Source organism: Caenorhabditis elegans, chromosome X (assembly GCF_000002985.6).
Source record: "Caenorhabditis elegans chromosome X".
NCBI classification, from domain to species: Eukaryota; Metazoa; Nematoda; class Chromadorea; order Rhabditida; family Rhabditidae; genus Caenorhabditis; species Caenorhabditis elegans.
In genome coordinates, this window is record NC_003284.9 from 10,965,754 (window position 1) to 10,991,998 (window position 26,245).

Below are 26,245 nucleotides of genomic sequence, written 5' to 3' on the forward strand. Positions count from 1 at the left end.
AATTGAAAGTTTTTACTAATCCTAAAGCTCACGCAGAAAAAAAAAACGTTGACTGGGAGAAAAGACGGAAATTAGGACTGACGCATAGACTGCTCGCCCATACGGAGGATTTTCTCCTAATGCACATTTTCTACATCTGTCCTGTGTTCGTTTTTGATTTAAACCAAGACTCCAACATATTTGAGTGTATTCCTTTATTGTCTCGCACTAGACATTCAATTTCTCGATTCATTTGAACATGACAAGAGACCACCGGATGCTATCGGATGCAAGAATGCGGTGAATAACACCCAATCAAAGATTCACCAGTACTCTTGCAATTCTTTTGAAACAAAGTTATTTGAAATTTGTTCAAGATTACTACGCTGTTGTGTTTTCAATAGGAATGCAATAGTAACTATCTTTATTTTTAACTTCAGTAGGTATTTTGTTTAAATTCATAATACTCCAACGGGTTTGAACTTCATGTACACACACTCCAAACTTGTCTTGATTTTTCAGAATCATAAGTCAAAGTCATAGTAATCCGCCAAATATTTCACAAAAAGAAAGATTTTTGAGCAGTCTCTATAATAGTGTATATAACTTGTAAAATTTAAATTTAAAAAAAATCTAGAATTTGGAAAGTTTTCTTCAAAAACTTACTATTTTTTTACTAATAAACAGTTGAAATGTAGTATATATTTTTATTAACAACCATTTCTACAATTGTACTGCTTTCACTATTTAAGGTGTTTTATATTTGTTAATTTTTCGCTGAAGCTTACATACACTCCAAATTAACAATTCAAACAAATTTCAGTCATGCAATCAAACTATAGTATATCATATTTTCTATTAATCCTCTTCACAGGAACTTGTAAGTTTCCCTTGATTTGTGCACTAACGTAAATGCAGTACATTGTAGCGTCATATTTTACAATATGGAACTTTGTGGACCACACACGTGTTGGGGCGTTTCCGGAAGAAGTGAGTGAGAATCACACGATATTTTTCCAAAATGCGTTTTTAATAGTTTAAATTCTTAATTTAGGATTACATTCGCCTTGCGTATATTATCGGTGGAAATTTTATGACACGTCTTATGTTCATGCAGCATTTTAAAAGTGTATTGAAGTACTCTGACCATTTCTTTCGCCTACATCTGATAACTGATGAAAATCACCGATCCGATATTCATGAGCTCATGACGTCATGGAATATTTCAAACTGCGAGTGGTTTTTTCACAATCTCACAGAGTTCGAAAAACGAGTTGCTTGGATTCCAAATTCACATTATTCAAAATATTATGGTTTGAGCAAACTTTTAATTCCTGAAATCATCGGCAATGACATTGGAAAGGTGGGTCTCGTAAATTGTTATTGCAATCACCAGTTACTTACAGATTATGTTCATGGATGTTGATATCATTTTTCAAACCAATATTTTTGATTTGTGGAAACAATTTAGAAACTTTAACAATTCCCAGGTTTTCGGAATGGTGGAAAATCTTTCCGATTGGTATCTTAACAAGGATGGTAAAAAGTCGGTTTGGCCAGCATTGGTATGTCGTAAAATAAATATTTATTCAATGTTAGAAATGTTAGTAAATTGAATCGAATTAGTCAAGTCGATAAAATTAGTTATCCGTATCCACACCCACAGCATCCGCATCCACAAGGTTGGGGTGAAACGGGAGCCATTGTAGCACAGTTGCAGCAACCACAACAACCACAACCGCATCCATAATATCTCTTTGCACGAATCACAACTCCATTGCCTTGACCTTCTGAACCCAAATCATCCATTAATGCAATTGGGGTATCGTTATCAATTACAGCTAAGCTCGTGTCTTCTGATGGATTTTGAGAAATTTCAGCATTAACTTCTCCCTGAATGTTTGAAGTGATACAATAGTTTGTTTTAAGTATTTACCTGGTCATTCTGATTAACAACTACAACCTCCTTTTCTGTTCTCAAGAAGGAGTCGAATAGGTTAGCATTGATAGTGCAAACCAAAAGAGCAAGTGAAACCAAAGTCAAACGAAACATGTTTGTTGTTGTCTCTTTGCTTCCGAGTGTCTCCTTTTTATACTAAACTAATCAACACCACGCATTGTTTGAACATATGTTCTTTAATTTAATGCGCATTTTGAATAACTGTTTTTTGTGTTTCAGGGACGTGGATTTAACACTGGAATAATCATGTTTGATTTGGATAAGCTCCGGAAAAATGGATGGGCAAGCAAATGGAGAGTAGTGGCTAACAAATATTTACGAATTCACGGAAAAACTGCCATGTCAGATCAAGTAAGAATTTTGTTCACGAAATTTCAAAAATCACCAAGCTGATCCTCTTTTTGAAAAGTATTCCGATTGCTTTGAAATTTTACAAATAGATCATAACTGTAAACCGCTGTTAATTTTCTTACAATAAACGTGGTATTGAAGTTCTCAACAAAAAATCGCTGTATACCATGTTTACTCTACTCTTTGCCTCTATTAGTTCTACACTCTTTAATTGTATTTTATCTAAATAGATGGCAAAAAATGAGTATATTTCCCAAAAATAAACAATCGAGATGATAGGTTAATAAAGAAATTTGGGTGAACAGGTCAATTCTTCATAAATAACAAATTCAGGACATATTTAATGCATACATTCATGACTATCCGACTGAAATTATACAAATTCCATGTGCTTACAATTATCAACTTGGAGCACTCACAAAATCCAAAGAACTATGTCCGGAGACTCCACTTGCGCTACATTTCAACTCACAAAACAAGACTGTTGGAAAAAATTACGCATTTTTTGACAAGATTCGAAAAGCGTTTGATGAAATGGATGGTTCAGATCTTAAACGACGTAGACGATCTTTTAAAGGAAATAATCAAAAAGATATCTGCCATGAATATTTACCATTAGACAATTTCCGAATTATCCCAAATGCAATTGGAAGAATGACAAAACCTGCAGAACTCTGCATGGTGACGCAGTTTTCCAAAGATCGACTTAATCATTTTCTGGAAAGTGCAAATGCGTGGCGGCATCCTATATCTACAGCAGTATACGGGAAGGATAAAGATTTGGTAATGTTATTGCTTCAAACACGTTTTATACTCCTCAAGTTTCAGCTAGACATTGCAAAAGCCGTCACAGAATTGAATCGCACAGATATCACAATCCATCTGGTTTTTGAGGAACCAACTGAATCCTGGATGCTAGACTCTTTATATCCCATAAATTTTTTGAGAAATGTAGCAATTGAACACGCAAACTGCAAATATATTTTAATGACTGATGTAGATTTTGTGGTACTTGGAGGTGAAAAAACAATGACGAGAATTAGAAATTCAGTTTGAGTTTTAGATTACGGTACAATAATCGATCAAACTGGAAACCTGAAACAAAAAGAAGTTCTGGTGATCCCTGCATTGGAAATGACATACCCGCAGCTGAGGTTAAATTTATCAAATTTTCTCTCGAGAAAAGATTTGGTGATAGAACATTTATTGAACAAAACCGTGAGAATAACATTTCAGATATTAAAACTAATCTTTTCCTTTCCAGATTCAAACTTTTCGGGAAACAATTTGGCCAAGTTCTCACGTACCTACAAATATTTCAAAATGGATAAAGTCAAATCGCACTTATATGGTAGCACAAAATGTAATAAAATGTTCTAACATATTAGTTTTAGGTAAATTATGAAAAGAACTATGAACCTTATTTTGTAATCAAAAAAGAAGAATGCCCTTTTTACGATCAGCGGTTCGGAGGATTTGGCTGGAATAAAGTAACTCATGTAATGCAACTGAAAATGATGAAGTGGGGTAAAAGATTGAGCATACTTGCAACTGTTTAAATTTTTCAGTTATAAGTTCTTGGTTTCTCCAACTAGTTTTATGATTCATCAAAATCATAATGCTTCAAAATCATTGAAACGCTGGAGACGTGACCCACATTATCAGAAATGCCTTCACACGTTAAAAAATAAATTTATGAAAAAAACTGCTAGTCGACTGGGAATCAAGCTAAGATGATTTCAGAAAGAAAACAAATATCAATTGTTAGGACCAAGAATGTCATCAAAGCGGAGTATTTTAACATGTTGCTTTACAACTGATTTTTTTTATTTTTAATGAATATTTTTTCATTTTCATTTTAGAACTTTCAAAAGTTTAAACGAATGCAAAGTTAAATGTTGTCCGTTTGGTTCAAGGGTGAGCCGACAAAGCCTCCTGCGGGCAAGAGACTTATCAGGGTTACTGGTGGCGTTTATATTTCTTCTAGTGTGAATTTAAGAAATAAAACTTGAAAACTTTCTAAAAAGCAAGTTCAAAAAGCACTAAAAGTTGATATAGAAGCCGACAAACACTAGAGCTATTGTGAATTGTTTTTAATCATGAAATATGTTTTGCAAGTCAGAAGACGTTGGGCACTGCAACACACCTCTCTACGTTAATAAGTGTCGACACGTAGTCGACACTGTAAAACAGCTAATTTAATGTCGAGCTTAAATATTAACTAGTATGCTTGAAAAAGACACTGAAAAAAGTATCTTCTCCTTATCATTGAAAACGAATTCAAGTCAAACTACATTTACCTTTGTAGTGTTTTATTATGAAGTGGTTTATATTTCTCACATTTCACCTGTACTCTCACATAACCAACATGCAGAATATGTATTCAAAATTAGAAATGAAAGATGTTGCAAATATCAGTTTCTTTCTTCTTCTTCTCCCTTTTCTCCTTTTGGTCTTTTCAATTTTTCATTCGATAGCTGTTTTGTTTGATTCATATTTGCATCGGTAGATCGTTTTTCAAGCACACAACTGAATATCATTGACACGGAAATCTGAGAGCTCATAACAAACTTATTCAATTCCAACACATCAGTTCCGGTATATGATGCTGTTGAACACACATCGTTAAATATCAAAAGCTTGTCATTAACATTTGATCTATCTAAGTAGTATTTTGATATGTTCCGATGTTAAGTTTCCAAAATTAAATTTTTTTTATATGTTTAATCAACGTCTCACGAATTGGACTTGTTTTACACTTTTCATGTGTTGTGTGTTTCTCTCATGACACCACACGAGTCTCTGTCAGATTTGCATACTAATAGGTTGGAATAGACTATTTTTGCGCAGCAAAACGGAACGTTCTCTCACAACACCCATTCTTTACTTTTCACCCATTTTCAGTCGTGAAAAGAAACTATGTCAACTACTACCGACTTTAGCAGCAGTGATTATGAACCTACGAGTACTGAGGTTTGAAATTGTCTAAACTAGTTCAATATTTCATAAATTAGTTTTTAGGCGGACACCAGTGCAGAGCAGGACTTTAAAAATCAGAAGCGACTGTTCTGGAGTGATGGTAATGTGACTGATAAAGATAGTGACGAGGTGAGTGGGATCAACAATATAACTCGTAAAAATTTGTTTTCAGTTGGAAATTCCTGGGTTCAATACAGTTGAGTCGGGTTATTTAGCAGATGACGAAGTAAGATTTAAAGATTTTTTTTCGAAAATTTTCATAGCTTTAAAAAATCGTTTTCAAAATTATAGGTTTCCTAAAAGACGAGTGTTTTTTTTGAGGGCCAAATTTTATAGGTATTACTCTCAATTTTCGAATATTAATCATTAATGAAAATTCGAATGCGCATTTCGAAATTTCGAAGAAAAGAAATAATAAAATTCACAGCCTAACTATTTTGTTTATATCATGATAGATACTTACGTAAACGAGTAGAAACACTGTTTTCAGAATCTGTTGCCAGCTGAATGTGTAATTTATCAAAATACATTCAACGTTTGAAAGGAAAATATTTTTATTTTATTTTTTCACTTTTTTCCAGCAAAAATGCTCGGAAAACAAGAACTTTGTTCCAAAAGCAACCAAAAGCCCGAATATCAGTATAAATTCTTGATTTTTTTATTGCTTGCCTTTATTTAAAATATGATGAAGTAAGTGATGAATATTTTCACAAAATATTTTTAGCGGTTTAGAGAAAAATAGTCTCTATGGTTTTAAAATATTTATATTTTATTCAAGTTTGCAATTTTTCTTTTAACTTACAACACTGAATTAGATACATATTAAATTTTCCAAATTTCAAACTTATCAGTTTTTATATCTATACCGGAAACAGTTTTGTAGCAATATTAAATGTTGACGTGTTAAAATTAAGCTGTCAAACTACATACTTTATTTTAAACGTTCCAACTTTTAGAGCGACACTGATGAAACATTTTCTGAAAAGATTGAAATAAAGATCAAGAAGCGTTCGAGTGAAATGTCAAAGTCAAGCAGTCTTTTTCTAAGCGATTCCGACGGGTTTGAAGAAAGATCCGTTTTGTAAATTTATGTAAATACATATTTTGTGATATATTCGTGTTCTTTGAATAAATGTGTATATTTCCGGTAAGCACTGCACACTTTATTTTTGTTTAACAAAAAACATTAATTGAATATTACATTACATTAATTTAACATGAGATTGTTGTTGCTAGAGAGCCTCATTGGTCAGACTTGAGATTTGCAGAAATTGTTGGTTTTGCACCAAACTTCGCCGTCCTGAAAATTGATCATATTCAAGAAGAAAAAAATTAAATACCCCTTTTTTGAAACTATGCAAATGACTTGGAACTGTAAACAAACAAAGTTCGACAGAAAGTTGAGCCCAAATGCCGATGACGTTGCTCAATGATTTTCCTCATTTTTTCAAACATTTAGAAAAACTGATAAAATTCTAATCCACCACCCATATTATAAACGTTAGTTTCTTACATGGCACATGCATTCAACACAGATATCATTGGAATGATTCCATCTGTCTCCACTCTTCCGTCTTTTTCCTTTATCGTGACAGCTTTTCTTTGAGTGGTGATGTCGTCTCTTCCGCCGTTTAGCTTTTTCATCGCCACCAATTGCATTGCGAGCCAACGTTGAGCTTGATGAGCACATTGCATCGCAACATGTTGTCCACATGTTCAAGTTGATTTCCGGTAATGACTCACAGGGCTCATAGAATTGTGTGCTGTTACCGTGATATACGAAAATATCTCTCTGAAAAAAAGAGCGTGATGACGTGAATTAAAAATTATGCAAAGTATGAGTGAGAGGTATTTCCCGGGGTCTTGCTAACCTGAATTCGGTCAATGTCGTCACCGTTTGTGCATATGATCTTTGACAATGTAACTTTCTTGATTTGTCGAAGTTGAGCCTTTGAGAACATTTCTTCATTCTCATACCAAAATCTATCCCCATCTCTCAGGCGTTTGAATTGATCAGCAATTATACACGCAAGTGTTGGTCCCATCAACGCGTCAGCAGTTCTCTTTTCAGTAACACCTCCAACCCAAAGATCAATGTTCTCTAAAAGTTGTGTATTATTGTAATCACTGACCGTTATGCAGATTTTGAACATTAAAAGTCAGTCACGAGAAGTTATAAACGTTTTCAAACATTGTAACAAACCTGTGACACCGTAGAGGGATTGCAGTTTTGAAATGACTGTATCGTTTTGAACAATGTTTTTCATATCGGACCAAGTTTTTGGGACAGTTAGATTGCAGAACTTGCGATATTCGGTCCATGATGGTAGACCGTGGTCTCGGCCTCTTTGAATGTTGAGAGCAGCTAGGTCAAGGGCTACCTGAATTCAACCAATGTAGAAATATAAAATTTGTTCGTTGCAAATTCAAGGCACAGAAAGTGATTGAAAAAAGATTGAACGTGCTCTGGTCAAAAAAGAGTAAACGTGCACTGACCAAAAAAAATATTATACTTGCACTGACCAAAAAAATAATTAACGTGCACTTATCAAAAAGGATTAAACACGCACTGGCCAAAGAAAAAATTACACGTGCACTGACCAAAGAAAAAATTATACGTGCACTGACCAAAGAAAAGATTGAACGCGCACTGACCGAAGAAAATATTACACGTGCACTGACCAAAAAAGATTCAACGCGCACTGACCAAAGAAAATATTACACTTGCACTGACCAAAGAAAATATTACACGTGCACTGACCAAAGAAAGTATCAAGCTTCCACTGACCAAAAAAATAATTAACGTGCACTTATCAAAAAAGATTAAACACGCACTGACCAAAGAAAATATTACACGTGCACTGACCAAAGAAAGTATCAAGCTTCCACTGACCAAAAAAATAATTAACGTGCACTTATCAAAAAAGATTAAACACGCACTGACCAAAGAAAATATTACACGTGCACTGACCAAAGAAAGTATCAAGCTTCCACTGACCAAAAAAATAATTAACGTGCACTTATCAAAAAAGATTAAACACGCACTGACCAAAGAAAATATTACACGTGCACTGACCAAAGAAAGTATCAAGCTTCCACTGACCAAAAAAATAATTAACGTGCACTTATCAAAAAAGATTAAACACGCACTGACCAAAGAAAATATTACACGTGCACTGACCAAAGAAAGTATCAAGCTTCCACTGACCAAAAAAATAATTAACGTGCACTTATCAAAAAAGATTAAACACGCACTGACCAAAGAAAATATTACACGTGCACTGACCAAAGAAAGTATCAAGCTTCCACTGACCAAAAAAATAATTAACGTGCACTTATCAAAAAAGATTAAACACGCACTGACCAAAGAAAATATTACACGTGCACTGACCAAAGAAAGTATCAAGCTTCCACTGACCAAAAAAATAATTAACGTGCACTTATCAAAAAAGATTAAACACGCACTGGCCAAAGAAAAGATTGAACGTGCACTGACCAAAGAAAATATTGAAGGCGCACTGACCGAAGAAAAAGAAAACACGTGCATGTGTAAATTGAATAGAACCAAACTTTTTTTTCACATTGGTTTTTTCATACATTTTTTATAAAATTATTATCTCTGTGAAACAATTAAACAAATTTTCTCACCTCATGGAATCTATTAAACAATTTTTCTGTCAATTCTTTGTTGAGAACTTGATCGGGTCTTGGCATTTTAATTGGTGCAGCAAACAGGCCACGTAGCAATGGATCAACGCCACCTTCAGAGACTAGTCTTTCCGGAGCAAAGAAAGCCTGAATATACGTTTAAATGAGAATGAAAACGATTCAAATACGCTTACGTTGTGCAGAGGTAAATGTCCCTGTTTTGTCTCTTTGAAGTCCTTATCGAAACGGAAAAGATGAGTATTGATTAAAGTATGAGCGAATCTCAAAGCTGCGGTTGCAAACTCATTTGCAATTGTTGGATTGACATCTGGATTGTATCCTTTGTACTCTCCAATTATTGTGTTATATGTTGCCTTTCCAAGAATTTTGGGGAGCCAAGCATTGTAGGTGATGTGTTGCAGCATAGCACCAATCAACTTTCTAGTTTCTGGAAAACTTGCAAGTTTTATAATTTATTTTCCAAGCATTTATGACTTTATTCCTAAGAAATCGTAAACTCCAAAAAGTTTTTTTCGCTTCACAATGCAAGAAAACTATCAATCTAGTAATAAAATTTTAACTTGGAACACTCCAAAATCGAATCTTTATTTCGTTGGATTTATATTGAAATTTTCAAAAATTCAAACAACAGGTACCTTGGAAAATAGTTTCACCATCCCAGTTTTCGTTAACTTCCAACAATCTCGATGCAATTCTGTTGTGTTCTCTGAGGAATATGGTGTGCATGCTCATGAGACCCAGCTGAAAATAAAATGAATTTTGTATTGTATTCCAAGTGAAATGTAAACCTGTTCATTGGCCCTGACATCTCCGGCAAGGAAACACTTGATCGGATTCTCGCGGGAAAAGTTACGACGGCAATCCATGTCGGAATCTTTTTCAAACGGCATGTATGGTTTATTCGCTCTAAATTTCAGAATTTTGTTTTGAGATACATGTTTTTTATTCAAAAGGTTTGTAAGACTCACCCGGAAACAATATCAAATCTTAAAAGTCCATGATCACTGTACAAGTCTCTCAGTTCCAGAGCCTGTTCTTCACTGTTTCCATAAATTCCGGATGCATCAAGATAAGATGTTAGAAGATTCAATTGATCGCGGTAAGTTACTCGTTGGAAAATTGGCGATGTTTCTCCACTTCCACACGCAGCTCCATTCCGCTCGAATTCCATGCAAGGATGTTTTTGATACAATCCAGTATGAAGTTTTGGGTCATCAGCTTCCAGTTGAATGTTAAAGCACGGATCTGCGTTTTCGCAAGTTCTATTGCAGAATGCTCCCTCCTTGTAACTGTGTCGGGTGAGGGCTGGAGCAGTGAGTGTGAGATCGTGATCTGAAGAAAAATTGTGTATTTTTATAGCATATCTCGGTCTTTTGAATGGATTGAATGTTTTTTTCTTGTAAGTTAGCACTGTAATGATCTCCAAAATTAATTTTCGAAGAAGCTATTGAAATGTTTTCACATTCTTAATCCTAATATCGTTTCACCAACACAATGTTAAAATCACGCACCAATAAATTGCCCCCATTGCATAGTCATTGCACTCAAATGACTATGCGGCGTAGTTTCATCTGTTCCAATTAGCACTCTTGACACTTTCCGAGCATTCGGCACTTCATATCCATTGTATCGTTTTCCTTTTTCCCAGCCAACTGGTGTATTGAATCCGTTCTCATATCTTGGAGGTAACAGACGCATGAATGCCATCTCGGAAACTCCCCACCACGGATGTTCATGGTTGTTGCACTGACCATCATATGATCTGTATTTTGAGAAAAAGCAGTGATCTTCGCAACTTTCTGCAAATTGGCCAGTTTGACAACCAGATTTTTCCATCAACGTCTGAACATAGGATACTGGCAGAACGGCTTCGTAGGACACATTTGGGGAGATCATTGCAGATTCGAATGCAAGTCCTGAAAGATTTTATTGTTTTTTTTTTCACATAAACTTTTACAATTACCATTATCGATGTGCATTTGAACTAATCGGATGCTTTCTTCATAGATCTCTCGTGCCTTTCCAAGATCAACCTTTTTAAGGTTTATTGCAAATTTGAAAAGCTTACTTAAATCATTTGGGCTTTCAATCTTATCCATTCTTTGTTGGTCTTTTGTTGATGACAAAGCTCTGAAGTATAGTTACTGTTTGTTTTTCTACAATTGTTATATCTTAAAACTTACTTTTCCACCTTCTGTTTTGCTTCTTTTGCAATTTTTTCAATTGTTGAGTCATCAAGGAGTTTATCAACTTTTTCTGTCAATTCAGCACCAACTAGCAAATTCGCGGTGGCAACTGCCGAGCCAACACTATTTACTGCTTGACAGGTAAACACACCGGAGTCGTGGCGGGTAACTTTTTCAATAGTTAATTCAATATTGTTATCAGATATCTGAACAAAAGGTTATCATTCATTCCATTTCAACATCGACTCACCGTGTATCTAGTGTTTCTACGTGGAATTCGAATTCCTTCAAAAAGCCAAACGACGTCAGGAACTGGAAATCCTTTAGCATTACAACGAAGTGTTACTTGTTGTCCAATAGTTGCATTAGTATCCATCGGTGCATCAATAATAACTGGTTGTTCACTTCAAGTTGTTTAGATTAATCAGTATTTTCAATGTTTTAAAGTTTTTTTTTAGATACTCAACGTTTTCAACTTTTCTATATATATAATCAATGCTTACCTTTCTTTCAAAGACACAGAAAAAATATGAGACTTAGATTCTTCACCATTAGAGGCAACACACTCGTACTGACCAATGTCAGTGTTCAGAAATGGGAAGATTTTCAGAACTGATCCGTTTTTGGTAAGTTTGTGTTTGCGTGACTCCGTCAGTTTCTGAAATAAATAATGCTTAAAATGATCATTTGTTAAATTATAAACTTACTTGTTTTTCAAACAACCAAGTTATAGTCGGAGTCGGTTCTCCAGATGCTTCGCATTTAAGCTCCAAGGTTTCACCGTCACGGGATGTTGTGTCTAGCTGTTTGTGTTCAAATACTATCTTTGTATCTATTTCTGGCATTGTAGTCATTGTCACGACGCTTTCTGTGGTATCCATTGAATCCATAGTTGACGTAGTCATGGGCTCCATTGTGGTTGTTGTGATTGGTGGTTCAGTAGATGACGAAGCTTGCATTTTCTTTTGCATGTGAATTGACTGCTTTTGACGGTAGAATGCACATTGATAGTTTCTAGTAAATTGTCCATTCGAGAGAAGAGAACCATCCTTGTCACGCGCAAAATGAGCTGTGTGTCTGGCTTCCTTATTACTGGAATTATTAGGTTTTAATTGATTATTCTCTTTTTTACTTACTTCTCTAAGAATATTGAATCATAATGATAACCCTCCATTTCATTATTTGGACAGCTCATTTTGAACATTCCATCATCAGTTTTGCTGTATTCAGGCTTTTCACATTCCAGGTTTTCTATCGAAAGCTGAAAATTATTATTTTAAATTTCTAGCGTTAAAAGTTGATTTGAGACATACATTTCTGAAGACATAGTTCCTTAGTCCTTTTGGGAAAAAGCACTTGCCAACAATGAATATGTTCTGATTGGAATGAGCAAACAAAGAATCAGCAAATTGTTTTACATTAACCATTCTTAATTTAAAATTATTCAGTCAATATTGTTGCTCTGAATTACCTGCAATCACAACTCCAAGGATTTCCTGCCATTTTGACTGTTTTCAAAGTGGGAACCATTCTTGAATTGAAAAAATCATGAGGCAGAGATTGAATGCGATTGCGTTGAATAAGAAAAGTTTGCATGTATGGACTATGAGAAACCAACTGAAATTAATAATTATTGGTCTTGAAAACATAACAATTAGAATTTTTACACTTTTTTTTCACATTTGGTTTTTTTTGGCTATTTTCATAGTTTCTAAATAAAAATGACAAAGCTACATTCTCCATTCAAATTTTTTTTAAATGTTTAACAAATCTGATTACAAAAAATCATTAATTTCTAGTACAAATTATACCAAAGTTCAGAAGTATCAAAATGTTGTAGAAGCTTACACATAGACTTATAACTGAACATATTATCTGAAAAATGCAACATACATCATTGTCAAGTCTTGATATTTCATTATGAACCAGGTTTAAGCTCACAAGAGCATTTGGTGCTGTTGATAGCTTGGGAACGTATCGAATTTTATTCCAGGAGAGATCAAGGTATTTTAATCCAGGAAAACTGTCTAGCAACGTCTGGAAGGTGTTAACTTTGTCACAGAGCATAGATACATAGTACAGCTTACCTCTTCAATATCTCGAATGGAGTTGTTTGATAAATCGAGATATTGCAGATTTGGTAGTGCTTGAAAATTGGATTTGCTTAGAGAGTTAAGCAAATTATTTGAAAAATACAAATTAGTAGTTGCAATTGGTATATGTCCAGGAATTGCGGTAAGATCTGTATTAAATACTTTAGTTAAAACAATACAATCCACAAACATTACTTTTTCCTTCACAATGAACATCTAAACCAGCACATCTGCATTCCGAAGGACACGCTGTGGAGAGTGAAATTCCAATCAGCAAGAGGAATTCTAAGAGCATACCTAAACAATTTTGATAAACTTGAAGGATATAAAAAATCTTTAGGATTATTGCGAAGGCAAAATAATAATTATATTTATGGAATGATGACTGGAAATTTCATTATCTTTTCAAAAGAAATAATTGAGTTTTGTTTAGTAAATAGAATATAATGAGGCTCTTATACATTATTCATTCACTCAATTAATTTATCACAAAAGACGATAGAAATAGAATAAAACTCAAAAACCAAATGGTGCAATTGGATCACAATGAAAGCCAGCTAGAGGGACCGTCATCAACGCAATGGGCCCACAGCCACAAATAAACGCCGACAAGTGTACGGACTGCGTTAGAGGTAACAGAAAAAACCGCACGCTCACACCAGATGCCCCTGTCTGCTGCGCGGTCATATCAATTTCTCTTTTGTCTTTTTCTTTCATCTACTCATTCATATTACTTCTATATTTTTTCTTCACTCGAAATTTAACCTTTCCGTCCGTTCCATCATATCATATCATCACAGATTTGTTGCAACGCAATCAGTTTTAGACGGTGATTGATCGCATCTTCTTCAAAAATGAGACAGTTATTGGGAAAATGAGGCAATGTGGTTTGATAGAAGAAGTGTGTAACTTCGCAGATGAACCCCTCCTTTTGTGAATATCAAACGAGACCCGCAACTCGACGAATGTATCTTGCGGAACAGTTGAGCCACGACAAATGCTGACCAGACGCCTCTAATTCCCTTTGTCTGCAAGAAAATGATTGAATAATAATATTCTTATTATTTCACATTAGTTCCAAATAATTGGTAAATTTCAGAAACTAAATTTTAACATGTTCCTGCTAAATATAATGAATTTAGACGGATTTCATTTTCTTAAAAATGTTTTCAGATTTAAACAGTTTAAAAACCAAACTCAGTTGCTAATTGATTGTTTTGCAAGAACTTTTACTGAATCGTTTTAAAATCTTATTTGGATTGAACGTAAATATTATTTAAAAAGTAATATCTATGTATCTATGTATTAAAATAATTGAGAAACTCCCTAAAAAGTGAATAAATACGAATTTTCACTCGAAGCATAAAATTAATGTTTTGTTCCTATTTTAGTTTTTAATTAGTTTTATCGCAAAAATAAGAAGTGGGTTGACACTCTCAGAGATATACAACCTCCGATGAACTTCTGGGTTTTGTTATGGACTACTCATGAAGCTGATACATATTTGAAATATTTTTTATATGTTTGGAACATTTAATTGGTTATTTTTGAATTCAAAACTAATTTTAGTAACAACCTGATGTGATCTTTAAAAGATACACTGAAAATGTTGAAATAAACAATAGTTTTTGATGTATACGTGTTTGAACAACAAAGACAAATTGTTGCAAAACCAAAAATATCAAAAGGCACAGATCCTTTCGATTTGTTTGATGCCATTATAAATAATTGATTCAAAAATTCACTAAAAAGTCTAGCTTGTCGTTTAGCATCTGCCTCTACAAAATTTTCCACATAACGAGGAAAATCATATTCAAACATATCATGTCAAAAAATAGAAATCACCAACAAGTGTGCTGCCATAATGATAATAACTCTCGAACGTATTAGCTAAAATTACAAAAGTGTACTGTATTCTTTCACCTCCCAATTTCCAAAAAATTTCAGAGATTCTTAAACCACATAATTTTTCCTGATATGTACAATTATAAATTATTAGCTATAGTTCAGAGGAAAATAGAACTTGACTGAATACGGAAAAACTTTTTGAAAACATATTTCTTGGTTGTCTTGAATGTCAAAAGCTGAGTAATTGCCACTGCTTGACTGCAAATGAAGAATTTCAAACACTTTTTTTAAAACTGAAACTAATATTTGTTCAGTTTAGCACTATAGAAATGAATTCAAACAATTTGCCATTCAAAACTATTCCACCTTTCACGGTTTTGTATTATATGGTAGGTACGCAAATTTTTAAAGTTCACGTTTGGTACTTGTGTATTACGTGCCCTTATTTCTAAATCCAATCAAATGTTGTTAATTTCTTTCTCCATTTAAATTTAACGTGTTGTACATTTTTTTTTCTCTTTAGGCTTAGAAATGGTTATTTAAGCCTGAAAATACAAAAATATGCTACATGTTTTTATTTGTTATAATTCAACAACATTATTATTAAAATGAGCGCATGCAACACACAAGTACCACGTTTGCTGATTTTTCTTGCTGTGTTCAATAAATACTGAAAATCAATTTCCTTCTAAGTGAGCTTGTTGCAACTAAAACAAAGTTTGGGTGGGTAACAACAAAACTTTGATAGCTTGTTGGTACTAAATGTTTACAATTTTCAGTAAACGTGCGCCTTGCCTTATCAGCAAAAAACGTTGAATTTGACCGCAGAGCGGCATTCCGCTGACAGTTTTCTTTGAGGTTGCAGAGCAAAAAAAATATCTCAAATTATGTTTAACTTGGTATTATTTTTATTGTAGTAAAATGATATTATTTTTATTGTAGTATTATTATTTTTAAGTCATTTTTAAAAACCCGTAATTTCTTTACTCCGTCCGAATATACTATATGTTAACCTTTGTGGTTGACGTTTGAAGTTAAACAAAATTAATATCAATTCAATATTTTTCGTCTTACCAAAAATGCCTGTTTAATATTCCCAATCACTCACCAAAGGAGTGATTCGAAAAAAGTATTGCAATATTACTTTTCTTGATACTGCAAGTATGAATATTTCAAATTAATAATGCTGATAAATGTCAGTGCCGAAAACTCCAATAATTTCATAGACAATTATCTTACCCCCAACTAATATTTGCTCATTGTCTTTTATTTGTATTCCTGAATTGCAGCAGTCTTTGTAGGGCAGTCTCTCTATCAACACAATTTTGCTCTCGGTGATCGTTTGGCAATTCTATCATCTTTTGCTTTCCTTGCTGTTCCCGATCTTTAGTCAATCAAACATTGTGAATTATGAATTATTGTTAACACTTTTTTTAAAGTGCGTTTACAAACTTTAAGTTTTCTTGTGTTTTTCTTTGCTGCCTCTGCGCCTTGCATTCTCCCATTCAAATCCCGTTTCCACAAAAATATTTCCAAGTTTTTTTGAAAATTTTTTTTTACAGAAACGTATGAAACGATGACTTCAAAATGGTTTGAACCGTGACTTAGAGATGAGAGTTTCCTTGACTGAGTTTCTCGTTTTGGCTCAGGTCGTTACAACTCTGCAACCAATAACCATCAAAGTAGACTTCCATGAAGTTAAGGTACGTTTTTAGAAACTATTTGATACAGTATAATTCAATGAACCGTATTGATTTCTGCTTCTGGTGTATGCATTTTTTAAAAGTGTTTTTGAACTACGATTTGAACTAAGAATAAAGGTTTACTTTTTAAACTTAAAGCTATTATTTTTGTGTATTCATGCTGTAACGTAAAACATGCTCTTTTGCAATAATTTGTAAACCATTCTAGAAAATTGAACAGCAAAGATATTTAATTTAAAACATTGATGATGATTCAACTACATTTTATTTTTTTCTTGCAATTTATTTGTCATTCTTCTTGCAAATTTCATATTCTCAATGTAAAACTTAACACGGTCAATATACATCTTTAGTCATTCAGCTTACAAACTCTCAATCTATGCATTCTTTCAATTTTCAGCATCATGAGAGTATTGGTGATTATGTTGAATTGGTAGAAGGCAAAAACAGAGACATCAGTCTAACATGCTACGGACAACACAGTTAGTTTTTTTTTCAATTTGAAAAAAACTGTGCAAATCAGTGGTATACAAACCTGCTATCAACTGATATCTTTGACGTGTGACTAGGGTTGAAAATAGAAACGATCTCAATTTTATCGCAAAATTAATTTATCCTTAGCTCTAATTTATCGAAAGGTTTAACATGCCAAAAATGCACATGTACCGTATTTCTTCTATTAATATGGCTGCAATACTATTTTTCGATGGTCTTCCCGCTTGCAATACTAATAGGGAGTGCAAGACTATTAGGGAGTGCAATACTAATTTTCAGAACATTTTTCTGACTTTGAGCTTACTAGTTTTTTTCTGAAAAAGCTCGAATCTTTATGTAAAAATTCAGAACATTTGATTTTAATTGTAACATATAAGTTCAAAAACTTCAATCTCGTAGAAATATTGTGAAAAACTGTTGCAAAATAGGCAAAATTTTTTGTTGAAATCCTGAAATTAACGAGACGGGTTTGCAATAAAAAAAAGTAAACGCAAGACTATTAGGGAGTGCAAGACTAATAGGGAGTGCCATACTAATTTTCGGAAGGTCTCCGAGGGGCAATACTAATAGGGAGTGCAAGTCTAATAGGGAGGCCATATTAATAGAAGATATACGGTATTTTGTTGTTAAACGAGTACAATCGATTTATGTTTTAGAGAATCTTAAAATTGAACCACCCAAAAGAGAAGAGCATGCTGGATTTCCGGAAATTGGTATAAGAACATCTGCAGAATGGAAGAAAAATGAATACTGGTTTCTGCTGAAGAATGTCCGGCAATGTGACACGGGATCATATTATTGCGTTTCTGATGAGTTTAAAGAATCAATGCTTCAGAATACTGTGCATATCTTTGTACGCAAATTAGATATTTTTGTTCCACTCAAGACAATATACCATGAGCATAATGGAAGTGAAATAATTATTCCTTGTAAAACAACAAAATTTGTTGACACGAAAAACGTTGAACTATATGTCAATCAAGTGAAATTGAATTCTGCATTACAAGGATATGATCAACGTTATGGTTTTAAGCTTACAAAAAATATGTATACAATGAAGCCAAATTCGACAGTGTTTTTTGAATGCAAATACACAAATGATTCAAATCAAGATTTGGATTATTACATTTCGAATAGCGATCCCGATGCAACTTTGATTGACCAGTATTTTTTTTACTGGGAAAAAAGCAACGACGTACCATATGTAGGGAACAATTATTCAATAACATGCCATTTAGTCTACATAGGATCCGACTCACTGCGACCACTTAATCATCAAGAAATTGTTCTTGAATGCCCTCAAAATCAATGCGATGGAGGGGTAAAATATTCTGAATGTGTTTTTTTGAATGTCGGTAATTATTTTCAGTATAACAATCAAAGTGCTCACGAAATAGAAAAAAGAAGTTCTGGACTCAGATTTGGCGATCCATCATCACAAGATATAGTTGAGAAAAATACAATGCTTAGATATGATCGACTTAGTGTTTATGATCGGAAAACATCGAGAACAGTCAATTTTCAAAATTTAACTTCAGAAGATTCTGGAATTTATAGATGCACTTGGAGGAACAGAAGCAAAACGAATATTGTGCTTGACTATGATCTCAATTTCAATCAAAAGGGAACTCAGATCAAAATCATCGAAACTAGCAAGCAGCGGCTGAAAATGAGGAAAAATGAATCGACTTTGTTATTTGTAAAATTTGCAGTTTTTCCAATCAACAAGAAGAATTATACAGCAAAGTGGTCCAGGTTGTATAATTCGACAGTCGAAGGAGGTCAACAAGTTGAAACAATCCGCAACGGCTTTTTTCGTCAAATTACTACAAAAACATCAGGGAGAAATGTTTTTTTGGAGACACTTAATTTAAAGTCTCCAAAAATCGAAATGAGTGGAATGTAAGTTGTCAAATTGCATAATGATAATCCACAAAAAATCAAGAAAACTGTTTTCAAATTCAATAATACATAAAAAGAAACAACCATCCAGTTGAATTTTCCAGCTACGTTCTCTCCATTTCTAACATGGACATAGTGCAACAAGTTAAGTGGATTATTGAAGTTGAAAACGATGAGCCAAATGCACAGTTGACAATTCGTGATCCGTTGACTCTAAATATATCGAATCAACTATTTCTTCCTTTAAACACCAATCTGTCGATTTTTTGTCTCGCAGTCTCAAGCTCTCCAACGGATGTTATCTTTGAGTACAGAACAGATGAAAATGAGTGGTTTCGTGGATTTTATAAAAACAAACTAAGAAAAATTGATGATACATTTGAGAAAGGATTCATCTATAACTTTGTACTTGCTAAACGAACCGATTTCAAATGTATTAATGTGAAAAAGGTAGTTAAGGAATCTTATTCTTTTTTTTCTAAAATTCCTAAACTTTCTAGAAGAAGACAAGCACAAAGTTCATAACCGTCACTAGCAACGCCAACAAAACATTTCATGAAATTGAAAAAAGTGTGAATGCAACCAAAACGGAACCGTCCGATATCATTTTCGAAGGAGACAATGTTAGACTAACCTGTGTAGTACCCTACGGTGCAGTCGAGTTCGATGTATTTTGGAAGTTTGAGAACCCTAAAATGTTGAAATACACAACGTTTCCTGCGATGCATCCAGTTAAAGATCGATACAAGCGTGTTATTCTGAATGTGAGGTATTTAGGAAAAATATGAAAATTTTATTCTTGAAACCAGAGTGAAAAGAAATTAATAGACAATTCTTTGTGAATAATTAATTGTTGAACATACAAATTTTACAAAACTGTCAAACAATACAAGGGGAAAATTTCTTTATTTCAGAAACATTACAATTGATTTCACAGGAACATATTATTGCATTGTTAAGAATAAGGAATTTGAGCACCGCTTCGAGACATCAATTAGCGTTGAAAAAGTGTCTCCTCCATTTCTTTTAAATAACAATTCTCGATCAATAATATCTGCCAGCAATGGACAAATGTTCGATATTAATTGCAAAGTGAATGGTGTTCCAACACCAGATTATACATGGTTTAAGGATGGATATCCATACACAAAAGGAAAAGTAATAGGAAATGCACTTCACGTTTCAAAGGCTGAAAAACGTGACAATGGAATATTTTGGTGTTCTGCAACGAATCGAGCAGGAACAACAATAGACTACATTGAAGTTAAAGTTGCTGGAGCTTCTTCATCATCATTTTTTTGGTTATTCATCACATTTTTCGCATTTGTTGTTGTTGGTATTGTTGTTTCTCTATTATGGAAACTATTCGGACAAAAAGATTTGAAACCGTCAGAACTGTAAGAACCTATGTTGTTCAAGACTATTAAAAAACTAAGATGTGTATTTCAGATCCCTCAATAATCTCAAAAGAGCAACAGATGAATATCAGAAATACACAGTATCAGAAAAAATAAACAATCTTCCAGTTGAAGAACGCATTGATTATCTTACCTACAATGAAGACTATGAAATTGATCTAGAAAATTTAGAGATCTTAGAAACACTTGGATCAGGACAGTTTGGAATTGTCAAAAAAGGCTATCTGAATATGGCAAGTTCCAAAAACTTTGGATTTGAGTCTCGTTTATCAGTTGCAATAAAAAGTAATGTTTGATATTTACAAAAAAATGCTAATTTTTATTTTCAGGTTCAACTGATTCGTCCAATATGGAATTGCAGAAGATGTTTTTTGAAGAGCTAAAATTAATGTGTGCAATTCCAAAACATCCCAACGTACTTTCACTTGTTGGGGCTGTCACCAAAAACATGGAAATGTAAGTTTTGGGAAGCAACATTTTTTTGTAACTTTCCATTTTTTCATATCATTTTTTTAGTGGAGAGTTGTTTATTGTCACTGAGCTCATTGACGGAGGGAACTTAAGAGAATTTTTGCGAGAGCGAAGAGATGTTTTTGCTAACGAGCTCGTTGAAAAAGGATATATTTTTCTTACCAATGTCAGAGAAAACGTTCCGAAAAGAGAAGTAGAGAAAGAACAATTGCTTATTGATGAATTCAATTCCCTATGCACCTCTGATTTATTGTCTATTGGTTTACAAATTGCAAATGGAATGGATTGGTTGGCAAATATTCCGGTAAGATTTTTTGCAACAGAATCAATGCTTGAAATGAAAAATTTCAGTGTGTACATCGTGATTTAGCCTGTCGAAACGTTCTTATTTCCAAAACCAAAATCATTCGAATAGCTGACTTTGGTCTGGCAAAAAAGCACACCGATAAAGCTTATTACAGGTATAACAACTTTGGTTTTTTTTCAAATTTGCATAGGATACAAATTTCAGAGTAAGAGAAAGTCTAGATACACCACTTCCAGTTCGTTGGATGCCTTTGGAATCCATTACAGATTTAACGTTCACACAAAAATCGGATGTGTGGTCTTATGGAATTTGTTTATATGAAATTTTTACACTTGGAGGAACACCATATCCCGACTGTCCTAATTTTAGTCTTGTAGAGTACATAAAAACGGGAAATATTAACAAACGACCATCTAACTGTCATAAGGACGTGTAAGTTTTTTTGAGATATTATACTATGCCTTTCTTGAACTTGCTTCTTTGTTAAAATTTAGTTTAATGTGACGTATTCAAAAAGTAATTCCTTCTTTCAGATATAAAATTATGAAAATGTGTTGGCAAGCGTCTCCGGATGACCGGCCAACTTTCGCTGAATGCATCAAATTATTCAAAAATCATATACAATATTTTGCTTCCAAGGTAAAGTTAAATTGTTGAACTTTCAATTATTCATTTATATTTAGCTTCTACAACAAATTGAAAAAGATCTTGAATGTGAAAAGAACAATCAACAGAAATTTCATTACTGGGTACAAAAACCGACACAGTTATTTTTCTGATGTTCATCATAATAAGTTTCATGTAACTTTAATATTTTCATACATCTTTCTAAAACTATTCTCAAAAAAAAAAGAGTTAAGATGTAAGTTTGTTAAAGATTTTTTATTTTCAACAGTTTGTTTTTTCTTGGTCTAGTTTTGCATTTTCGCATTGTATTGATCTCTAACTTCTTTTTTGCACATGATATCAAACTCATAACCTATTGTTTTTCTATTTCTACTTATTAATAAGCAATATGGAGAATTGTTAACTTTATTCCACCTTTAAATAAGCGGTTTTCTTGATTATAAGATTGTTATTTCAGGTATCAAAAAATGATGTAATGTTGTTTTTCATCAACCCATGCTTTTTGTAAATTTGAATATGAATTTTTTTTGAAAAATGTTCTTTGTTTTTAACGGTGCTAAGTTCATAGCCAACATTTTTTGTTTTATTTTTCGGAAGCAATAAAAATATAAGTACTTTATTAAAGTTTTCCATATCATTCGAACAAATGTTATTTTCAATTCAAAACTTGACAATGTGAAAGTTTAGGTTTAGTTGTTTCAATTTCTCAATTGTACATTTAACATTTTATTCCTGCCTTCTCTTAATGAAAAATGGATTTAATTGGTGTAGATTACTCATTACGACATAATCCAGTGATTAAAATTTCCTCATTCTGCATAATCCCTTTTTTGCAAATAAGCATTTAATAAAGAAAATTATGGTAATGATCTGTGTCGGAATCTTTGTGAAAACTGCGCACTTTCGTAGTATTACAGGTGCAGCGTGTTGCGTCAAAGAAAATTTCATCTGTTCTTATTTCTTAACGGAGGAGTAGATTATTACTCTAATAGTCCTTAATGGCTTGATGAGGCAAAATTGTCCAGAAAGATATCTTAAAAATTTGTCTCAAAAAGGAAGTTATTGAATAAAAACAAATACTCATGCACTGCAAACGGACAAGTTAATGCAATTGTAGCTTTTAGCAGTGATACAACTTATGTTCAATTTTGAGTAGCTTTTTCACAATTGGCTCATATTGGTTTATTTGTAAAACATAAATTTTGTTGCTTCATCAACAATTGAAAAAAGTTGAACATCTGAAAAAAGAAACAGTTTGCTCCAACTTATAATACAGATTCTAGCATGATTAGCCAACGTACATAATTTTCTATATTAAATTACAATTGTGTTCTACAGGAGTCTTACCGAACAGCCGCCATCGACGCAAACCAAAAGATAAGAGGCTACCGCAAAAAAAGCCGACAAGTGCACGTCTACTGACGCACCAGATGCGTTCTTTCCTAAGCGGTCATATCATTTTCCTTGTTTCTGTTCTTTTCTCCATTACTTTTGAAGGGAAAATCTTGCATTTATTCACCCACCCTATCAAATCACTCAAGAACTGTTGCAGTGCACCTTGTTTTTATGCGATGATTGATCTCCTCTTTTGCGAACATGAGACTTTTGTTGGGAAGGTTGGTACTAAACTGAGGTCTGGTAAGATATTAGTGTAATATTACAGCAGAAATATCCTCTCTACCCTACCATAATATACCAATATATCCAGTAATACCCGAAAAAAGTGCATTGCGCAACGGTTCTCCGATTGAGTCATAGACAAATGTTGGCCAGAGGTCCCTCACAGCATGGCGGTGGAACTTTTATGATGGGTGGCAACTGGTGGCAACTGCTCGAAATTTACGGTCTATCATATAACCACTGCCACGTCATATTCAATTTCTACCTGGGGAAGGTTAAACGTCATTATTCAGAACTACGCCTGAGAATTTTCTGTCTCTTTTCCGCTATATAATTGTTGTTTTTCTGTACGGCTGGTACGAACCTCCACCGTACTAGTGTTTAATTATAATGGCTGCTCATTGTTTATCGTGGAACACTCAATTTTGATTTTACAATTCTATGTATGTTATGATTCTTCAAACTTAGTAGTACAAAGTAGAGTTTGAAATCGGTATCTTATTGCAAACAGCATCATTTTTTAGTTAACGATGAGAAATGAAGACAAACCTCTCACTCAAAAATTATAAACAGTATCATAATCTACGGTTTTAATATTTCATGTCCTGATACCATATTATTTAACGTTTTGCGTTGTATTAAAACCTTTTAATGTTTGTCATTAGAGTAACATTCTTAGGCAAAGCTTCCTTAGATGTCCAACCTAATGCTCACAGCATTAACTGTATATTACTTATAAAGTTGTGTTTGAAACTTTAATTCTCGACGTACATTTTTAGCAATATCCGCGGAATTTGTTGAACAATGACTAAGTTTGACCAGTTATGATATGTCTCTATGTATATTGTTATTTACAACAAAAAATTATTTTTGCATAATTCATTTGAAAGTTAAAAAATACCAACAGTGAGTTGTTTTTCTTTATTTAGATAAGAAACAACATTTCAAACTGATTGATCACTTCAAACTTTTAATAAATATTTGTCACACTATCTATTTGGGTTTTTCAATACAAACTCGTAGTAAACTTTCACCGGAAAACCTATCTTATCAACGAGATGTTAATGATTTTTATCAAGACTATTCAAACATTTCATTCAAACTAGCAAGACATTTAATAGGCACAGTTTCCCGGTAATAATTGATGACGCCATCACATCCATTTCGTCTCCGCAACATCGGTGTTTATCGGTTTCTGCGCGAAAATTGACACGAGCCTACATGGGTTAATTCGCGTCGAATGAACGGTATATATAGATGTTGTTGTTGTTCCGTGCGCCATATCCCTCTCATTGACCCTTATCCGTTTTCCTCTTCAATGGCCTTTTCGTTCCTCTCGGATGCATTGTTCTGCCAGGAACACTCTTCATTCACAGCCGCTCCATGTATTATCTACACCTAACTGCCTGCGTCTCTGTGGGTAGTGTCGTTCCCTCGTACAGTGCATTGCTCGGTCAGGTACCTTCTGCTGCCTCTCTCTCTCTCGTCTCGGTGTCATTGTGTTCCCGCACCCCGTCTGTCTCTAGCTGTAGAGAATGGTTTTTGTTTTCGTCGGATTAGTGTATTCAAATTGGTTCAAAGCAGCTAGACTGTAATTATTTATTTCGGGTATTCCTGATATAGTTATCGTTTTTTTTTTAAATTTCAAAAAGAAATGATGAGTCAGCATATGGAGCTTGGTTATTCATTTCTTTTGTAGAATACAGCGCAAATGAGCAATAACAGCTGGTTTCTGTTTAAACACTTTTCACTGACATGATATATGTTAGAACGTTTGAGATGTGCCAATTTTCAAACAAAAAACGAACAGATTATTCGTTTATCCTGTGACTCAACTAGTATTGAAACATTCAGGGTTTTAAGTAAAGTCTAAAAGAACGTTATTTGTCATGAGTAATAGAATTATGACACCATGAGTTATTCATATGCATCATTTTTATCATGAAGACATGCTGCGATTTCCAACTTATGTTCGTTTTATATAGTTCTAGTTTTATGAAAAAACAAACAACCAACATTTTTTTTAATATCGTTAATCGTTTCAATCTTAAGAAAAGTTCCTCTGATATATTGCTTCATGCTTTGGAACATTTTTTTCTTATTAAATCATAACGATCTTTATCTTATCATAACCGACGGAAAAAGGACAATGTAATGTATAACTTCTATTATCTCTCCGTTCCTTGCAAAATAGATAAGATATATCCAATTTATTCGTGTTGAACTAATTTATCTTCTTTCAAAATTCTTTCGTTTACTTTGATGTTACGGAATTCTAGTTCAACACACTTTCCGACGACCCATGCAATACTTTCAATTTGCATTCCCTCTTCGCACTACGTTTTATGTCTTCCGCCGTTCGGTATTGTGCCCTAACATTGTATATTTAATCAGGATTTAGGTGCCTGACCCTTTTTATTTACCTACTAACACATACTCATGTCGATCCCGAACGCAGGTGTTTGCTTGACATTACCAACTATATATTTGGCACCTTATCCGCTCGTCTCATTTCCCATTTCCTTCCTGCTTGTGACCTAATAATAACTGTCTAAGCAATTTAAAGGTCGGAGAGTTCATGAAGTCAGCTGTCAAATGTTGCGGAACACCACACATGCGTTCTTAATTATGCATGTA

General features: G+C 33.7%; 5 protein-coding genes and 3 non-coding genes across 8 annotated transcripts; 5 read left to right on the plus strand and 3 right to left on the minus strand.

The window, feature by feature from the left end:
* Window positions 1-797: 797 nt before the first annotated feature.
* lge-1 (Glycosyltransferase-like protein LARGE) lies at window positions 798-4,148 on the plus strand. Its single transcript, NM_077432.6, has 11 exons — window positions 798-859; window positions 908-969; window positions 1,034-1,342; window positions 1,386-1,544; window positions 2,159-2,290; window positions 2,624-3,073; window positions 3,119-3,308; window positions 3,354-3,508; window positions 3,555-3,641; window positions 3,685-3,812; window positions 3,859-4,148. The coding sequence occupies exons 1-11, from the start codon at window positions 805-807 to the stop codon at window positions 4,025-4,027; spliced, it is 1,896 nt and encodes a 631-aa protein (NP_509833.3). The 5' UTR covers window positions 798-804; the 3' UTR covers window positions 4,028-4,148.
* K09C8.9 (uncharacterized protein) lies at window positions 1,549-2,045 on the minus strand. Its single transcript, NM_001270198.2, has 2 exons — window positions 1,916-2,045; window positions 1,549-1,872 (listed from the first exon to the last, which is right to left on the minus strand). The coding sequence occupies exons 1-2, from the start codon at window positions 2,030-2,032 to the stop codon at window positions 1,624-1,626; spliced, it is 366 nt and encodes a 121-aa protein (NP_001257127.1). The 5' UTR covers window positions 2,033-2,045; the 3' UTR covers window positions 1,549-1,623.
* Window positions 4,149-5,175: 1,027 nt separating the features above from the next.
* On the plus strand, window positions 5,176-6,420 carry K09C8.8 (uncharacterized protein). The gene is made up of 4 exons (NM_001029606.3): window positions 5,176-5,263; window positions 5,312-5,398; window positions 5,442-5,495; window positions 6,226-6,420. The coding sequence occupies exons 1-4, from the start codon at window positions 5,210-5,212 to the stop codon at window positions 6,352-6,354; spliced, it is 324 nt and encodes a 107-aa protein (NP_001024777.1). The 5' UTR covers window positions 5,176-5,209; the 3' UTR covers window positions 6,355-6,420.
* Window positions 6,411-13,533, minus strand: pxn-2 (Peroxidasin homolog pxn-2). Its single transcript, NM_077433.5, has 21 exons — window positions 13,413-13,533; window positions 13,212-13,366; window positions 13,018-13,161; window positions 12,596-12,741; window positions 12,438-12,552; window positions 12,261-12,385; window positions 11,832-12,216; window positions 11,628-11,782; window positions 11,375-11,528; window positions 11,122-11,330; window positions 10,902-11,068; window positions 10,450-10,854; window positions 9,907-10,270; window positions 9,727-9,844; window positions 9,574-9,679; window positions 9,112-9,365; window positions 8,918-9,064; window positions 7,473-7,650; window positions 7,141-7,370; window positions 6,783-7,061; window positions 6,411-6,569 (listed from the first exon to the last, which is right to left on the minus strand). Exons 1-21 carry the CDS (start codon window positions 13,510-13,512, stop codon window positions 6,519-6,521), a joined length of 3,987 nt encoding a protein of 1,328 aa, NP_509834.1. The 5' UTR covers window positions 13,513-13,533; the 3' UTR covers window positions 6,411-6,518.
* On the minus strand, window positions 8,831-8,851 carry 21ur-13150. Its single transcript, NR_072068.1, has one exon.
* A 3,094-nt stretch (window positions 13,534-16,627) lies between the features above and the next one.
* On the plus strand, window positions 16,628-22,514 carry ver-4 (Tyrosine-protein kinase receptor ver-4). Its single transcript, NM_077434.4, has 14 exons — window positions 16,628-16,768; window positions 17,169-17,250; window positions 17,920-18,584; window positions 18,633-19,165; window positions 19,270-19,615; window positions 19,666-19,934; window positions 20,080-20,562; window positions 20,615-20,868; window positions 20,913-21,039; window positions 21,100-21,358; window positions 21,406-21,515; window positions 21,566-21,793; window positions 21,895-22,000; window positions 22,045-22,514. Exons 1-14 carry the CDS (start codon window positions 16,676-16,678, stop codon window positions 22,138-22,140), a joined length of 3,651 nt encoding a protein of 1,216 aa, NP_509835.2. The 5' UTR covers window positions 16,628-16,675; the 3' UTR covers window positions 22,141-22,514.
* 21ur-7915 lies at window positions 22,200-22,220 on the plus strand. The gene has a single exon (NR_072069.1).
* A 2,567-nt stretch (window positions 22,515-25,081) lies between the features above and the next one.
* F59F3.10 lies at window positions 25,082-25,175 on the plus strand. Its single transcript, NR_072070.1, has one exon. It is a non-coding gene; the product is annotated as an Unclassified non-coding RNA F59F3.10 (non-coding RNA).
* Window positions 25,176-26,245: the final 1,070 nt, after the last annotated feature.

What these genes read in the sequence shown, in the direction of transcription:
- lge-1 (NM_077432.6), top strand. Translation starts at nt 805, where the DNA reads ATGCAATCAAACTATAGTATATCATATTTTCTATTAATCCTCTTCACA. An exon ending in TTGGGGCGTTTCCGGAAGAA is followed by an intron (nt 970 to 1,033) that starts GTGAGTGAGAAT and finishes TTCTTAATTTAG; the next exon opens with GATTACATTCGCCTTGCGTA. An exon ending in ATGCAACTGAAAATGATGAA is followed by an intron (nt 3,813 to 3,858) that starts GTGGGGTAAAAG and finishes TAAATTTTTCAG; the next exon opens with TTATAAGTTCTTGGTTTCTC.
- K09C8.9 (NM_001270198.2), bottom strand. Translation starts at nt 2,032, where the DNA reads ATGTTTCGTTTGACTTTGGTTTCACTTGCTCTTTTGGTTTGCACTATC. An exon ending in TTGTTAATCAGAATGACCAG is followed by an intron (nt 1,873 to 1,915) that starts GTAAATACTTAA and finishes TCAAACATTCAG; the next exon opens with GGAGAAGTTAATGCTGAAAT.
- K09C8.8 (NM_001029606.3), top strand. Translation starts at nt 5,210, where the DNA reads ATGTCAACTACTACCGACTTTAGCAGCAGTGATTATGAACCTACGAGT. An exon ending in ATGAACCTACGAGTACTGAG is followed by an intron (nt 5,264 to 5,311) that starts GTTTGAAATTGT and finishes ATTAGTTTTTAG; the next exon opens with GCGGACACCAGTGCAGAGCA. An exon ending in GTTATTTAGCAGATGACGAA is followed by an intron (nt 5,496 to 6,225) that starts GTAAGATTTAAA and finishes TCCAACTTTTAG; the next exon opens with AGCGACACTGATGAAACATT.
- pxn-2 (NM_077433.5), bottom strand. Translation starts at nt 13,512, where the DNA reads ATGCTCTTAGAATTCCTCTTGCTGATTGGAATTTCACTCTCCACAGCG. An exon ending in ATGTCAGGGCCAATGAACAG is followed by an intron (nt 9,680 to 9,726) that starts GTTTACATTTCA and finishes TTTTATTTTCAG; the next exon opens with CTGGGTCTCATGAGCATGCA. An exon ending in GTGTTGAATGCATGTGCCAT is followed by an intron (nt 6,570 to 6,782) that starts GTAAGAAACTAA and finishes ATCAATTTTCAG; the next exon opens with GACGGCGAAGTTTGGTGCAA.
- ver-4 (NM_077434.4), top strand. Translation starts at nt 16,676, where the DNA reads ATGAGAGTTTCCTTGACTGAGTTTCTCGTTTTGGCTCAGGTCGTTACA. An exon ending in AATGTATTAATGTGAAAAAG is followed by an intron (nt 19,616 to 19,665) that starts GTAGTTAAGGAA and finishes TAAACTTTCTAG; the next exon opens with AAGAAGACAAGCACAAAGTT. An exon ending in TTTATCAGTTGCAATAAAAA is followed by an intron (nt 20,869 to 20,912) that starts GTAATGTTTGAT and finishes TTTTATTTTCAG; the next exon opens with GTTCAACTGATTCGTCCAAT.